The 17,108-nt window shown below is 45.4% G+C and overlaps 1 protein-coding gene across 38 annotated transcripts in view; it reads right to left on the bottom strand.

Annotated features, from left to right (window-relative positions):
- The window catches only part of TCF7L2 (transcription factor 7 like 2), a 202,379-nt gene that overhangs the window by 68,407 nt on the left and 116,864 nt on the right, over positions 1-17,108 (bottom strand). For 13 of the 38 annotated variants that reach the window (XM_045164104.1, XM_044934959.2, XM_044934963.2 and 10 more), the window contains one exon: positions 6,367-6,510. The exons of 21 other annotated variants lie outside the window; for them this stretch is intronic. In XM_045164104.1, coding sequence (XP_045020039.1) covers positions 6,367-6,510 — 144 coding nt within the window. The remainder of the gene's footprint in view (positions 1-6,366; positions 6,511-17,108) is intronic. 4 more of the 38 variants (XM_044934960.2, XM_044934966.2, XM_044934970.2 and 1 more) reach the window with 1 other exon arrangement.

The following is a 17,108-nucleotide window of genomic DNA, read 5'->3' as shown; positions in this document are numbered from 1 at the left end:
AGACACTGCTGTCCTTGCCCCGCCGGGCACAGAAATGCCCCACCTGCCCTTCAGGAACTGCCCGGATTCCTGAAGCCAGTAAAAGCATCATTAGCAAGCTGCCCCTCCCTCTCACCTCCACCCAGCTTTCTTCTGGGTTCTTATTTTTTAAAAAAGGGCAGGAAGAAAGAAACTTGTCCAAGAGGCAGAGCTGTGAACTGGGATCTCCTGGCTGATTATGAGTTTCTTGTACTTTCTGGTGGAGGGGCTTCTCTTTTCCGGGGGGAAAAGAGCACCTCTCCCTGGCCAAACTGGTTGCCGGCGAACCACCCGGGCCTGCCAGAAACCCGATGGGCAGAGTCCAGGCTGAGCACTTGGTGATTGAGCGCTGGCGTGCTCCCTCTGACCCCAGCCCCGTACATCATGTCCAACCCAACACCATCTCCTGCCAGCTCTGTTTTTTGAAGCAGCAAGAGGTCCCCGCTGGGGCCCAGGGGCTGCCACACAGGGGGCTCCGGCGAAGCTGGGCGGTCAAGTGACAGGTGGGGCTGGGAAATAAACGCAGCGGGCACCACGCGTCCCCTGGTCACCCTGCCGCCTCCTCGCCTCCTGGACTCTCACTTCTTCTTTTTCTGGCGTCTCTAGTTCCTTCCTCATCCCCACCCTCCCTTATCGGAAGGAACTGGCTTTTCCAAAACAGAAACTTTCACTCTGAGCCCAAACAGGCCTGCTATTTAGACCTTTCCAGAGAAAAATGCTGTGAGCTCCCTGGGGGTGGAGGAGCCCCAGAAGAACAGAACACACACATACACCCCAGGAGGTTGTTAACAAAGAGTTTAAAACTCCTTGGCCAGACAGAGGCCACCTCCTTTCCCCATCTGCAGCTCAAGCAGAGGCAGCCAGTCACTGATGAGGAAAGGACAGCCCGAGGAAAGGGTGGTCAGAACTTGAACCTGGCCTTATCAGAGAAGATAGGAACACTTCTACCACCTTACTCCCCAAGCCAACATCAAAAAACTGTTTTCGGCACTACCACATTCCTTTAATGCAAACAGGTTTGAAGTGAACGTTCAGTGATGTGATGGAGAAGGCTGGGAAAGAATGGAATAAAGAATAAAAGAAGAGGTAGCACCTAGAATCAGCTCCTGCAAAACTAGCAGCAGCGGATACAATAAATACCTTTTGGATCAGGTGCATAGAGCTGGCCTGAAACTAAGAAACTAAGATCCTCCACTTTGCTGACCTGACAATCTCCTTTTAATAAAAACGAGTAAACTAAGTTCCAGAGTCTGGGCTGAAGCGTGGTTCCTCTCTGTTCCCAAATTCCAAACATCTACCTCACTGACATCATCAAAGGAAAGTACTCTGAGAAACAGAGGTATCACATCATGGAGAAACAGACAGGCAGGCGTGAGCAAAAAGCATCCCCTCCCTCTCTTCAAATACTGACCGTGTATTATGATCTGAGGGGCCCTGTGAGGTATAAAAAGTCTGAAGGTTAATTTAAACTCTCCCTTGACACAGCACAGCCCATTAAAAACTGATCTGTCACCTCACAGAATTACAAAAGGGGAGGATCCCAAACCAATAAACTGTGTGGATGACAAGATGTCACGCATGGAAGGCCCAAGTCTTCTCTACTAATGACCTTTGTCACAAGAGTTGCAAAGAAAACATGTGACTCACAAAGAATGGGGAAAAGGGAGGCCGTCACAGAGATAGGAGCAGTGATCCAGCCTGTGGCATCCAGGCGGGGTTTGGGGGGCCCAGAGGCTGGATACAGGGCCAGAGAACGCCCCACCCTCCAAGGGATGGGGTCCTTAAAGGATGTTCACGCACACTGCCTGGGCTTCCTACTCTGTGTATCAGCCTCCCGGGGTGGAGAAAAGTGTAAGAAGTGATCAGTGCGCATGCCTTCGGTCCAAGGAATGGTCAACAAGGGACACAAGGCCCAGAACAATCCCTTTCCTCTCTGGACCTGTGTCCCTGGTGGGGAGCCCTGTGCAAGCAGTGGTCAAGCTGTGTCAATCCTTCGGGGCTCTGACACGTGGCAGGGGAAACCACACCACGTTCACCATGCATTGGGAGTGTGGCTTCTCTGGGGTGTCAGGAATTCCAGTTAGGCACCACGATGCCCACTTACACTCATGGAGCTGAAATTCAGCAGAGGAAATCCACACACCCATTTAACCTAGAAGAACTCAACAAAGAAGATCTGCAGAAAGAAAAACGAGAAATGACAAAATAACATGGGTGGTCCCACCAGTCATCCCACCGGGAGAATGACTCTGGGGAGGGGAGCGAATTTGCTGGACTGCTTGCACAGAATGCTCCAGGGCTGTGTGTGCTAAGCCACAGGCCATATACATCATGGGGGCATGAGGGAATGGCCACAGTCATTCTGTCTTTGTTATTTTCAGCTTGCACTCTTTCCCGCATGAGATGCAATCGGACTGTAATAGTGGAACTTTAGAAACAGTGGGTTTGCACGGGGCAATGACTAAACACATTGAGAGATATCCAGTTCCAGGATGGACACCGCTGGACGTTTTACCAAGAGTCTTCACGGGATACACAGGAAAGGGTTTCTATTACAAGAAATGTCAGACGGACGGAGAAGAATTACATATATAATACGAGCCTGCCTCTCATTTTTTAAACACATCCTTTAAAAGACTGAAACCATGTCCAAATACTAATTTTGTCTTTCAGGAACATTTTTACTGTTTTCTCTGATTCTGCATCTTTATGTAATCAGGAGGAGGAGGATGAACTAAACATTTTAGCTGAACAGAATACTTGGTAATCCAAAATTGTAATGCAGAGATTAATACTTCCCCCTTCTAATGTACTTTGTTGTGTAAATCCAGATTTTCCATACATTAACATATTGAAAAACATAGAACTAAGGAAATGAAGCAATATCTATATTTGTTTCAATGACTAATGAGCAAAAATAAAACTCTGGCCATGATGCCATGCTTTTTAGAAATCAGACATATAATAAGCCACAGATTCATAGGATGTGGTCTAATAAACCTAAGAAAAGTTTCATTTCCTCTCACCAAAATGGTTAACTCCCTGTCTATGTGACTAGCTTTGCAAAGTTAGCAAAAGTCTTTTTCCCCCTTAAATGTCTAAGCTGAGAAGTTAATAAGCAAGTACCAGCAATAATGTGTCCTCTCCTGAACTCACACACACACACAACACACACACACCCCCCCCCTAAAAATGAAATAAAATTAGGCTAAAAACCAGCAAAAAGGTAGGTCAGTAGACCAAAACATCAGAAAGGACAGAGGGTATCACCCTGCTAACCCCCAGCCCACTGATCAGGAAAAGTTCAAAAAAGCCCTTCAAGAGGAAGGAAGCGCAGAATAAGGGAAGGATTCGAACAAAGACCTCTTTAAAAGTTTGTTTGCAAGCATTTCCGTGAAAATGGTATTGACTAAGCAATTACAGGAAAAAAAACACTTTCTTTCTTATCTGAATGCATTTATGCCATGGGTCACACCCTATTATTGTCACTATTAAACATGGTAATAGCCTCAATGTAATGACTTTGTGTGGTGAGCTTGAAAGTGGCCATGAATAGCTAACTAGAAAGAAGTGACTCATGCCTGCCCAGGTGGATATTGACTTTCTTACTCATATTTACTCAACTGGTCTACCAACCTTAATTCCCTTGAGGAGAGAGCTAAAAGGATCAAGCTGACTCCCAGGGGAGAGAGAGAAGGGCCAATGGATGGGTTAGAAAGGATCGCAGATGTGGTACCTATAAACCAAAGACTGGACTTTAGATATCCTGAATCAGAAGTCTCCTCCCAGCTGCTGAGACGGATGCGTGTTGAGCAGGACCTAACCCAGTCTCCTTTAGCCAGTGGAAGGTGACTGGTGGAGAAGGCTCCAAACCATGGACCGCTGCCATGGTCTTTCATTAATAGCAGTTTTACAGCTCTGCCCCTTTGCTGTGTAATCTTAAGCAAGTTACTTAACCTCTATATGGTGCATCTGCGAAATGACAAAACCACAGCACCTTCCTCTTAGGGTTGTTGTCAGGTTTTCAAGAGGTAAAATACACAAATCCCTGAGAGAAGTGCCTGGACCGTAGGAAGTGCTGTGTTAAAAAGTCTCTTTGATCAGGATTTCAAGGGATCCTGGGAGGTACCCAGAGAAGGAGGCTGGGGCAGGGATTCCGCCATCAGTCCTTTTTAACAGACACGGGGATTGCATCACAGATGGATGAAGCACCTTGCCAGCAGAGGTGAGAGAATGCTGGACTCAAATCTGGTTCTGCCTCCTCTGATTGTGCAGTTTCCGCAATGCTCCCCGGAAACACCTGGAGCGCCCCAGAGCTGTGTGTGGAAACCACGCGGCAGGACTGAACTGCCCCACCAAAGGCCAGCCCACCACACAGACTCACTGCCAGGGTGCGGCTCCCCCGGATCCTGCCAGACGCTCGTGCCAGACCCAGCACACGGGCTCCTCTGGCCAAGTTCCCGCTCCACATGCCTCAAGTCAACTGAGGCTCACAACAGCTCATGTCGGGCCCCCCTGCACTGAGGAGGGGACTGAAGCACAGAGCAGGTAGGTAACTCGCTTGAGGTCACAGGGCCCAAGTGTTGTCTCTGCGTCTGGTCTGTTCACAACTTAGGGACTTAGTCCCCCATCTGGGAAGCCGAGGTAACTGGCTCTTCCCCAAGAGATGCTTCCCTGTCCTGAGGGCAAAGCTGAGAAACTGGCGCCAGCAAGCTGAGAAACAGGCGTCGGCGCCTGTGGATCTCGAGTTATAAGGAAGAAACCCAGTGTTTCTGTTTCGTTTTCACAACTCAGAATGGGTGCCTGGTTCTCCTTTATCTATCATGTAACTCTGACCAAAGATTAATGAGTTACTGCTTGCCAGGCCCTGGTGGAGGAATAACTATGTTCAGTATGGCCTTATCATCCATCGTCAGGATGAACAGAGGCGCTTATTAAAAGCCAAACCGAGGAGGGGCTGCTGAGAAAAAGCTCTTCCTTGCGGGCCAGGGCTGCCAACACAGAAGTCAGCCTCCCTGGTCCATCTGACTCAGGCCAGTTAAAGACCCGGGCCGTATACATACACAGGCCCCAGCAGTTCCAAGCACAGGGCTCATCAGAAGAAGTGGGGTAGGGTCTGGTTCAAAAGACCCTAGACACATCTTCAGTTTTAGTCACATCTGGTCAGAGGGGACTAATTAGACAGGAAGAGCCCCAAAAGACACCGTGTAACTAACCAGAATTAAGACACAACATAGTGTATGAGAATAACCGAGCAAGGAGCCATTCCATGTTTTACAAATGTTTTGCGAACCATTTTTAAACTTCAGACACATGAATGACAAGAAAGAAATGCATCCAAATATTAAGAGATCGCAACTAGGTAAAAAAGGAATGTGTTGACATTTTCTCCTGCATTTGGATGAAACATTTGGATGTTTCTCTACGTGTGTCTCGTTTTCTTACAGGGCTATTTACTACTTTTTAAATTAGGACAAGCTTTTCAGGATGATTTCACCCGCCTTTTCTCTCTCCAAAGGCAAGACGCACCGACAAATGTAACGTATTACTCTAGGCCTCTGCTGTTTTCTGTCCCTGCAGCCCTAACATGCTGCAGGGCAATCAGCACATAGTAGGTATACAATCAATGTTTATCAGAGACAGAGGCTCTACTAATTGGCTCTTAAATATTCCCTTTCCTTTTAAAAAAGGAAAAAAGTCAAAAGCTAGCATGAGTTACTAAATCATGCACTGTTTAAAGAGTTAACTTTGTAGTTTTTATCTGCATTGAGTTTTGCTCTTCTGAGGATGAAAACATGTTCTAGATGTTCTTTATTATTTGGGACTATGAATTTGAAGAGTAACAAGGTCATCCCACTAAACTTGACTGTGGAAGCACCACTGCAGAAAGGGTGAGCAGAGCCCAGGACCCTGAATGTGAAAAGAAAATCTGTAAGTTCTAAAGAATGAAGAACAAAGGCCAAGTTCCGGTGATACAATCTCTTCCACTGGAAGCTCTGAAGAGTCCTAGGAAATCGTTTCCACAGTCAAGTTTAACGGGATGACATTGTTCATCATTCTTATGGAAGCCATGCATGATACTAGACCATGTGGCTTCAACTAGGAGCCCAACACCTTGGGTTCGCGGGAGTGTCTCCCTTCCCCTCGTCCTTGTAAACTGGCACTGTTACGGCTATGATAAACCTATCCGTGGTCAGGACACCCCGGCATCATGGCACCCAATGTAACGGTGATGTGACAGGACTCAGGGACCACGGAGGATGCCCTAGGGAGAAGGAAGCCACGTGCATGGGTGGCTTCCGTCCAGAGCCCGCTCATCTCATACCGTCATTCTGCTCCGAGACCTACCTCCAAACACCAGGGCTCCCCAACCTTTTGTAAGGAGTGGCTCCTTTTCATGTCCCTGAAGACTTGAGTGCTGACAGTGAAGTCTGAGGGGGGGTAGAAGTGCTGACAGTCATGTCCCTGAGTGCAGCAAGGGAGGGGGCACTGCTGCCAGGAAGAAAGGGGAACAGAGTGAGGCTCGGGAGGGAGGCGTGCGCAGTCAGCAAGGCATTCACGGCCCCCAGCTGGACGTCCTGTGCTAACCCCCACTTCTCTACAAACTCCAGGAGGCGGAGGACCGGGGTTCCCCGCTCGAACCCGGAACTCTCCCGCGTCCTTGCCGGCCAGCTTGGGGACCCTGCCAGAGACATCTTCAACACAGCCTCCTCCAGGCAGCCTTTCTGGGGCATCCCTTCCCACTCTCCCCGCCCTGCCCATCACTCCTTCTGAGAAGCCTGCTGGCTAGCATTTTCCCTCTCTCTCAACTTACCTTACCGAATCATCCATTAATTTAAACCATGTAATATTGCTGCTATTGGGTTGGCCCAAAAGTTCATCTGGGTTCTAAAGAAAACTCCAAATGAACATTTGGGCCGAGCCAGTATTTCTACCCTACAAAAAAGCAGTTGCACAGGGTTCCATGCCAGTGCTATTTGGGGAGCTGTCTCAATACCATTCCCTCTGCTAGGCTGCAACCTTTCTGAGAGCTGCAACTACACCGGCGTCTCTGGACCCCTTCAAGGATCTGGTAGCACCAGCCCTGAGTGCTCAGGAAGCGGTGCTGTACTGCATGTCAACTCAGCCAGGGCCTGTGATGAGCGCTGCTTCTCTGTTAGGGTTCTAGACAGGAACGTTTGTGTCCTTCCACTGTTCCTCACAACTACCCTGTGAGGTGGGTCCTGTTGTGCCCATTTTACAGAGGAGGAAACTGACTCAGAGACGTTAAGGAGCATGCCCAAGGTCACACAGCTAGTAGACGGCGGGGGAAGGGGGACGAGAACCAGGTCTCACTCAACTCATACTGTTGTTACGTAAATACATCTTCCTCTCCAGATGTTGACTATTGCTCTAAAATCAGGGTAAAGAATTGATCGGTGTTAAGAGTGACCTGGGGTCCAAGAACGGCTGTTTCACAACAAGGAAATATCATTCTAATTCTTGTTAAAAAAAAAAAAGACCTATGACTTTTGTGTTCATGATAAAGAATTATGTCTTCTCTACCCTAGTTGTTAAAAAGTTCTATCACTTCATGGGAAATAGACGGGGAAACAGTGGAAACAGTGTCAGACTTTATTTTTCTGGGCTCCAAAATCACTGCAGATGGTGACTGCAGCCATGAAATTAAAAGACGCTTACTCCTTGGAAGGAAAGTTATGACCAACCTAGATAGCATATTCAAAAGCTGAGACATTACTTTGCCAACAACGGTTCGTCTAGTCAAGGCTATGGTTTTTCCTGTGGTCATGGATGGATGTGAGAGTTGGACTGTGAAGAAGGCTGAGCACTGAAGAATTGATGCTTTTGAACTGTGGTGTTGGAGAAGACTCTTGAGAGTCCCTTGGACTGCAAGGAGATCCAACCAGTCCATTCTGAAGGAGATCAGCCCTGGGATTTCTTTGGAAGGAATGATGCTAAAGCTGAAACTCCAGTACTTCGGCCACCTCATGCGAAGAGTTGACTCATTGGAAAAGACTCTGATGCTGGGAGGGATTGGGGGCAAGAGGAGAAGGGGACGACAGAGGATGAGATGGCTGGATGGCATCACTGACTCGATGGACGTGAGTCTGGGTGAACTCTGGGAGTGGGTGATGGACAGGGAGGCCTGGAGTGCTGCGATTCATGGGGTCGCAAAGAGTCAGACACGACTGAGCGACTGATCTGATGTGATCTGATCTAATGTGAAGGAAAATCCCCATGAACAAATTTTTTCACCCTTTTTAATTCCCCCCTGACAAAAAACAGAATTCAAGATTAAGAATATGAGATTGGGCACAATACCCAATATATTATGTTCTGATATCCACTAAATAGCAGAATGAGCATGGTGGGCACTGAAGACTAGGAGTTAGAAAAGCAATGGAAATAATGGACAAATCTATGAAACAGCAGCCACATTTCTAGAATAATTTAAATGGTTCTCAGATAACTGGGTCATCTGATGGTGGGGGTGCGGGTGGGGGTAGGGGGGAGAGGGTGGTTTCTCCAGGTGGATTAACCCAGCCCAAAGCATGTGAAGACCCAAAATGAGAAGGAGCCACATCACCTGCAAACTGGTGCCTCTCCATTGCCCTTGTGAGTTGCAACTGTCCCTGTGGCTGGACACTGAAAGTCACCATTGCGGGGATCCCAAGGTCTGCCCCCAGGAAGCACAGCCCAAGCCCCAGAGGAAGCACGGGTGCCCAGCCCTGGACGTCTCTGGTCTCCATCCGGGAAGCAGAGTCTCCCTCTCTGCACTTCTCCTCGGGGCTCATTTGTAAACAGGAATGTGAGTCATGGGGCAGGCATGAGTCCATTTTCCAGATTAGCCCAGCTTTACAACCGAGGTCATCCTATTCTGCCCCCGTCACAGCAGTGACTCATCTTACTGCCTCCCACCAAAGGGAACGTGGTTTAGCCCTTCAATTGTTCCTGAAAGGAACCCAGCAGAAAGGGGGTTTCAATCCTGGTCTGCTTGCTTTGCTTCCTAACACATTGCTGAGAGCAAAGATGTAAGATTCCTGAGGGCAAGCATCCCAGGAGTTTGGAAAAGAAATGAATCTAAGGATACCCCAGACCATATTGTCTTCCCATGGCCTCTTAGGGTCTCCACTCCCATAGGGGCTTGCACACAAGTCTGTTATACTCATGGGTATGTGGGCGCATGCATGCACATGCATGCACACATTTTCTCTCTCTCTCCCCCTTTGTATAGGATCTAATACTCTTCCTGGGAACCTCAGAGCCAAATTTGCAGGTCACGTCTACCAATCTCGTAGGATCTTCCAGCTTTGAAATTTGTGAGATTAACCTTACCCCCATCTTATCTTACAGGTCTATCTTGCTTTCCTCTTTATTCTAATTTCCTTCATTATTCACTTCCAATCTTTTTACATAATATGAAGTCTTATAAGCCACTTCAAGTTTGAGAGGTATAGGATTTCTTATAAATAGATCTAAGTGTGCATACAAATACCAAGTCATTTTGTACCATGAGAGAACTCTAAATGAGCCTTCCGCTAATAAATACAAGACTCTTCAACAAATCCTAAAGATGATGAAGCAGACCTCTGCCAAGTTTTCCGCTCAGCATCCATTCAAACTTTTTCTGGTAACAGTAGCCAGAATTATTTAGGAGGTATCACCCTGACTCTTGACCTGTAACAGTTTGGGTAGAGTGGACTCTAGCCCCCAGCTCCACAGGTGGGCAAGTTTACTCAGTTCAAATGCACTCAGCCCATGATGCTCCCTGACCACAGACACTGGTTCAGAATCGTGCAGGGAGATAAGGTCTCCCTGGACTCGAACCTGCCCCCATGCAATGGATTCAACCAGGAGGAAAGCAGAGCTGAGGGCTGGAAGGAAATGGTGTCCTGGAATATGTGACCCTGGATCCAGCCATGCCTGACACATCTTTCCTATAAACTTTTCAAGTATGGGTCAATACACTCATTTTCCTTGGGCCAATTTGGGCTAGGTTTGAGGAAGGAGAAGGGCATCCTGACCAGAGAAACCTAGTCGCCTTTGTCAGACTGACCTCAATAATCATCCATCCACAAAGCAAGCAGTAATGTGGAAAAACTTGGAGATGTTCCAGTAAAAGTCAATGAAGGCCTCTGGAGTTTCATGATCCAGGGCATGATGAGGGGATTATTACAAGGCAATATATTGGAAGTAAGTGTCCAGTACTTTTCAAAATAAGAATGAATGCGGCGTGTGGCTAGTCTTTGGACAGGGGAGTGGGGACCTTGCAAAAACCAAACGCCTGCTAGAATTACCACTCGGCCCTCCTCCTTTAGTGCCTCCGAAGCCACTGGCTTCACTGACCGACTTTATTAAGATGTGGTCTCCAGAAGTTGAGGCTGTGACATGTCAAGACAGATGGCAGGCAAAGCAGGTGGTGGGCTTCATCTTCCCTGATGACGTGGCCCCTGAGGACATGGTGAGTTGACCAGTTTTGGACATGATCACATGGAGCGGAATCAAGGTGCACCACTAAAAGTTGGAGCAATAGCTGTGTACTCTACTATTTTGTTTCTTTATGAGCTTAAAGCCACCTTCAGCAGGTGGCTGGGCAACATTCAAATGTTAATGTAACAGAATGGAAACCAACGGAGACAGAAAGTACAAATTGCTCTGCCAGGAAAAATAAACACAAAAGAGAGTATAGAAGGAGCTGAAAAGCATTTAAAAACCAAAACCCCTAAAAATACTAAAGCCTCCAGACATAAAGATTTTGTATGAAATGTGTTACTCACACCAAATTTGGTCAACGGTTGTTGGCTACTGGGAGAATTCTACACCCACTGCTTAGACAGGAAGAAAAAAGCAAAAGCTTCCAATTTTGTTTCAGTAAAGTTTGGTGTGATCATTAATTTTTATGGGTCAACTTGTCTGGGCAACGGGGTGACCAGATATTTGGTCAAACATTCTGAGTGTCTCTGTGTTTTGGATGAGTTTAAATTGGTAGAATGAATAAAACTGATTGCCCTCCTTAATGTGAGTAGGCCGTGTCCAATCAGTTGAAGGCCTGAATTGAAGAAAGGCTGATCCTAACCAAATATGGAAAACTCCTCCTGTTTGACTACCTTCAAGTAGAGACGTGGGAGTTTTTCTTCCTGCCTTTGGACTTGAGCTAAAACAGGCTCTTTCCAGGTCTCAAGTTTGCCAGCCTTTGGACCAGAACTACATCACCAGCTCTCTTGGTTCTAAGGCCTCCAGACTCAGACTAGAGCTAAATTATAAACTTCCCTGGGCCTCCAGCTTATTGAGTGCAGATCTAGGCACTTCTTGGTCTTCATAATTGCATGAGTCAATTCATTACTTACAATAAGTCTCTTTCCATATCCATCTATCTCCTATTGGTTCCATTTCTCTGGAGAACCCTAATACATTTGGGTTATGTTTTTTATATGTTTTCTGCCCCCAAGTAAGAGGGAAAGGATTATTTATGGGTCTCTCAAAGGAATCAGCAGCGAAGGCAATGGCACCCCACTCCAGTACTCTTGCCTGGAAAATCCCAGGGATGGAGGAGCCCGGTAGGCTGCAGTCCATGGGGTCGCTGAGGGTCGGATACGTCTGAGCAACTTCACTTTCACTTTTCACTTTCATGCATTGGAGAAGGAAATGGCAACCCACTCCAGTGTTCTTGCCTGGAGAATCCCAGGGACGGGGGAGCCTGGTGGGCTGCTGTCTATGGGGTCGCACAGAGTTGGACACGACTGAAGTGACTTAGCAGTAGCAGCAAAGGAATCAGAATTGCAAAATGGAACGGGTCTTAGAAATCATGTAATTGAATTCTTTGGTTTTTTTTTTAATCCCTAAGTCTAGGCATAAAGGGACCTCCCCAGGACTATACAGCTAGAAAAGAACAAACCAAAAACCCAGGTTTTTAAAAAACTAGGTCAGGGTTCTATGCACAACATGGAAGAGTTTTATTTTGAAACAGCAGCATCTCTGGAAGGAAAAACATCCATTTGAGAGAAGGATGTGGGAAGAACCATTCCACTAAAGAAGCCAACTAATAAAATGATAATTAAAAAAAAAAACTGGCAAGAGGGTGAAATCCTCTTATCTCTTTATCATTTACATACACATGCACATGTGTATATAAACAAGGACACAAAAAACAATTAAGCAACAGCAGCCATCCATCCATCCAACCAACCACACATACACATAAACTCAGAGGGTTCAGATCTTTATGCTCTATCAATTACTGTCACTTCTGAAAGTAAGGTAAGTCTGGTGTGAACTAATCACATTTGAAAGGTCTTGTCAAACAAGATACAAAAAAACTGTAATGGCTCTGGGAAAGCTACCATTTTTATCTTTAAAGGTGAGTCCAGTTTTTTCCCAAAGTAGCATGCTATCACAGACACAGCAAATGTATGTGACACTACTTTTCCTGATTTATTTTTCTAAAATATGAGCATGTGAGTGATAAGGTGTGAGAGTCTGTGTGGTGTATGTGTACAGACTGCCCACCTATGGGCGTGCAGAGGTAAATGGGTATCCTCCAATGTGGGTAACAATGGCCTGCAGTCAGGAACCGCAAGTTCCCAGCTCGCATAGAGCAACTCCTCCTTGTCAATATCACTTGTCACTTCCTGGTCAGTATCACTGGGCCACCCTGCTCAGAGCTGGCATCAGGTGAAATGTAACCATCACCCCTACACTCAAGGGATGTAGGAATAAAGTCTGCCTTAGCCCTCAAGGACCTCATCTTAGTGAGAAAGAGACTAGGATCCAAACAGAATGAACACAAAAGGAGCCAATGTTAAGTCCCTTCTTAGACTAGCCTTTTACAAAGCACAGTTCATCTCATCCTCGATCTCAGCAAAGAGACAGATGTGGGACCCTATTTTCACCGCCACTTTCCACCAACTAGCTGTGTGCCCTGTACTTCTGGGGCTTAGTATGTCAAGTCATGTGAGGGTGCTGGCTACTGAATGACTGGTAAGGGCCCTGCCCACCTCCAATGTGCTCCAAATCTGCAGGGTGAGAAGAATGGGGGTGGGGAGTGGTTGGGGGGAGCATTAATTCCTCCCATCACTCTGAGTACAAATCCTACATGCCTGGATTTCTGCATATGGCCACTGAGGCAATATTTACTAAAAACAGTTACATCCAGGAGAAGAAACTTTCTTTTACCAGATAAAAGATCTACATGGCCAAGGAAAAATACTTCAACGATAAGGTATAATAAAAGGGAATTTGTTGCATCGTTTTGAATGCTGTTTACTGGTTTAAAGAAAACTTTGCCAACTTTTGTTTTCTGAGGGGAAAAAATACTTCTCAATAACAAATATTGAGAAGATGAAAAAGAAATCCACTTTCTTATTATGGTAGAAACAAATGAAGGAAAATCACCTAAAATAGTTTTTGAAGAGCTTGGGATAAAGTTTAAAAAAAAAAAGAGTTACTTGAGTAATTTTGAATAAAGGAGATGCTTTTATTTTTTAGCTGATAGCAACACTAAAGTAGCCCAGAAAGTGAAGTCAAGGCTTTCTGGGATGGTAATAATGTACAACAGCCAACCTTAACAATGGAAAATTAGCCAAGGCATGAAAAAAGTAAATGAAGTTCTAACAGACATTGCTGGAACACTAAATGAAGTCCTTTCTACAGCCAAACTAATTCCTTGGACACCCATACACTAGCAGAACACCAGTATATCTTTCTGGTCTGTTTCCTCAGACAGTGATGAGGTTCCGTGGTGACCTCAGCAGATGGAAAACCGAAGCGTCTCCATGCAACCTCCATCTCCATCATTTGCATAGGGAATTGAGAGATTAACAGTGTAATTTCTCCAGACAAGTAAAATGTCAGCAAGCTCATGAAAAACCATGCTCATCAGTTACTTTGGGAGAAAAGGACCTGATTCACAGGTGCAGGCATAGATCGCTATGGAAGAAATGGAGGCAGAAGCTCAGGTCCAGAACGGCTGAAGGAAGCTTTGTGCATCTAGTTAACAAATAAATGTAATAACAGGCTATTGATGAGATTTTTGGTAAAGGGTAGTTCCTTCTCCCAGAAGAGCCTCTGGGAAGGGGTGTGGGTCCATACTTTGCCCCTGGGGGCCATAGACAGTACTGTGCAGAATCAAGGGACCAACAAGGGGAGAGAGTCTGATTGGGATTGGCAGTGTGTACTTGGTAATCTTCTCTTTACACCAACATACTCCCTAAAAAAGATAAAGAAAAGCACCCCAAAATGGAGCTGAGAGATTTTAAAGACAACACAGAGACCAGCTGTGCCTGGGGATCCAGTTACCACTCAGGAAATTTACAGTGCTTTGCCCCAAAAAAGAAAGCAGTGTTGATCGACACCACCCTCCCCCCATATCAGTAGGACCAAATGTTTTAAAATGCAAATAACAGGTTTCTAGAAGAACCCTGGAATCTCTCTTGGAAATGTTTTTATAGTTCACATCTTGTTAGTCGCAGGAGCCCCAATTAAATGTCTTCTCTTCTCATTTCTGCTAACCGATTATTAGCATTAGATAATAACATACTATTTTCTGCTAATATGTTTCCTGACAACATCAAACTCCAGAGGGTCTTCATGGTGTAATAACTGAATAACTGTGGAAATGAGGACTAATTTATGAGAAAACATTATTTAAACCTGCTCAGTGTTTATGAAAAACAACCATTTTGGTTGAAATGCGCTATACTAATGACATAAAAACTTATTAAATTGAAATAACTTGAAAAAAAAACAACCTCCCCAAACATTATGAAAAAGCAGGAATCACACTGCAAGGCCATAAGGTTATAAACAGTCAAAAACAACAGACACCCACAGGTAGGACCAACCCGTGACACCATCTCATTTAGAACGAGAGAGTACTTGAGAATTTGGGGAAAGGCTTGCCAGCTTCATTCACTAACATCTCTGGTTCCAAAATCACACTCACCTCCTAGCTGTCCTCCTCGGAAAGAATCACACTATTGCTAATCGCGTAACTTGAGAGGCCGTAACTGTTGGGCACACACCTGGGACAACCATGGTGTGGTTCTGCCTGGACTGGGGTGATGAATTCTCTCAGAATTATGGTATTTGGAGTTTCTCAGCTTGAAAGGGAGAGAGCTGGAGTCATAGGATAAGGGATCTGAGATAAATTATCCATGCTACTCAAGTCATGCACTATCCTCCTACCCCACATGTTTATCTCCTGAATATAAATATCAGTAAAAATCAGATTAAAGAGAACCTTGAGAGAGGAAAAAGTAAGTCCTAATTGTGGGTGTGTGTGCGTGTGCATGGGTGTGTATACAGAAGACAACAGAGACAGTACACGCAGGTGGCGGTGCTGGTGGTAAAGAACCCACCTGCCAATGCAGGAGAGGTAAGAGATGAGGGTTGGAATCCCTGGTTCGAGAAGATCCCCTGGAGGAGGGCGTGGTAACCCACTTCAGTATTCTTGCCAGGGAAATCCCATGGACAGAGGAGCCTGGGGGGCTACGATCCATAAGGTCGCAAAGAGTCGGACTCGACTGAAACAACTTAGCATGCGCGCATGCAATGTTTTTAAAATTCTGAAGCTTACCATCAACTGATACATGGATCAGTAAAATGTGATCTATCAACACAATGGAATATTACTTGGCTATTAAAAAGTAATGAAATAGAAACAGATGCCACAATATGGATGATCTTTTTTTCCCCAAACTTTAAACATTTTATTTTGTATTGGGGTAAAGCCAATTAACAATGTTGTGCTGGTTTGGGGTGAACAGGGAAGGGACTCAGCCATATACACACATGTATAACATGGATGAATCTAGAGAAGACCATGCTAAGTGAAAGAAGTCAGTCACCAAGGACCACATATATGATTCTACACATGCAAAATATCTGGAAGAGACAAATCCACAGCGACAGAGAGTAGCTGGTGGATGGGGGGTGAGCTGGAGGAAGTGGGGAGTGACGACTAATGGGGACAGAGTTTCTTCTGAAGGTGATGAAATGTTCTCAACTTGACTGGTGATGGTTGCAAAATCCTCTAAACATACTAAAAATCAGTAAAGTGCACACTTTAAAAGGGTGAACTGTATAGTTTTAAATTCTGAAGTTCCAATTGGCCTAACTACCATTATCTTATCTCTAACTGCCTTCTGAGCACATTTTATTTGAAGCAAATACTCAACTCTGGGCAACGCAGGGTAAGAATTATTATTCCCATTTCACAGGAAACAGAGGTCCAAAGAGCTTCTGTTTTCCTTCACTGGCTGCCTAGGTCTCCACAGGGTGCAAGGAGGAGTGTGAACTTTGGGGGAGTCCTAGGTCTTATCACTCCCCAAATCAGGGAGGGATTACTATCCAGCTTTTGCCAGATGTCTAGAAATTTATAGGGCTGGGTCATGCAGACAGGCTATTAAACAAAAGACACTGAAAAAATGGCACTTGGATTACTGGAATGTAATTCATAATAGCATGAAATTCAGGTTAGACCATTTAGCTAAAAAAGGAGGGGGGGAGTCATCTCTTGAGTTGATATCTAGAAGGGTGAAAATACACCCAATTAGATGTGGCCATATAATTTTCACATCAAACATCTTGTGCTCCCAAAGGCAACTAATGGCACAGCTCACTGTGGATTTTCCCAAGTTTTCAGGAGCAATGACAGCCCTCTTCAACAAAGCCATTTAACGTAACAGAAGGTTAAAGTAGGAACCACAAACGCTTGCTTTTCTTAATTTACACCTTTCATTTACTTCCCCAGAAATGTCATGGAGGAGCCAGGAAATTTATGATGTACTGTCAGTAGAAGGGTCCTTTTAAGAACAGGATTTAGAAAGCAAAATATGAATTCTAGAAGGTAAGCTGGAGGTATACTAAAAAAAAAACAAACTTTTAGTATTCCAGGAGAAGCAAGACGACTTGGTTGGGTCTCACACTTAATTTTAAAGAAAAGGAAAAGTAAAGTCTATTAGGTGAGTGGTAGACTGGCAGGTTTTGAGAAATCCAAGTATAATGACTTCATATCATCTATCCCAATAACCAGGTACGATCAAAATCCATTGCTGGACCACAGCAAACAAAACACAGCTCACAGGGGCTTT

The sequence above is a fragment of the Bubalus bubalis genome, chromosome 23 (assembly GCF_019923935.1).
Source record: "Bubalus bubalis isolate 160015118507 breed Murrah chromosome 23, NDDB_SH_1, whole genome shotgun sequence".
Taxonomy (NCBI): domain Eukaryota; kingdom Metazoa; phylum Chordata; class Mammalia; order Artiodactyla; family Bovidae; genus Bubalus; species Bubalus bubalis.
Note: the sequence above shows the minus strand (reverse complement) of the source record. Positions and strands in the feature narration are given on the sequence as shown.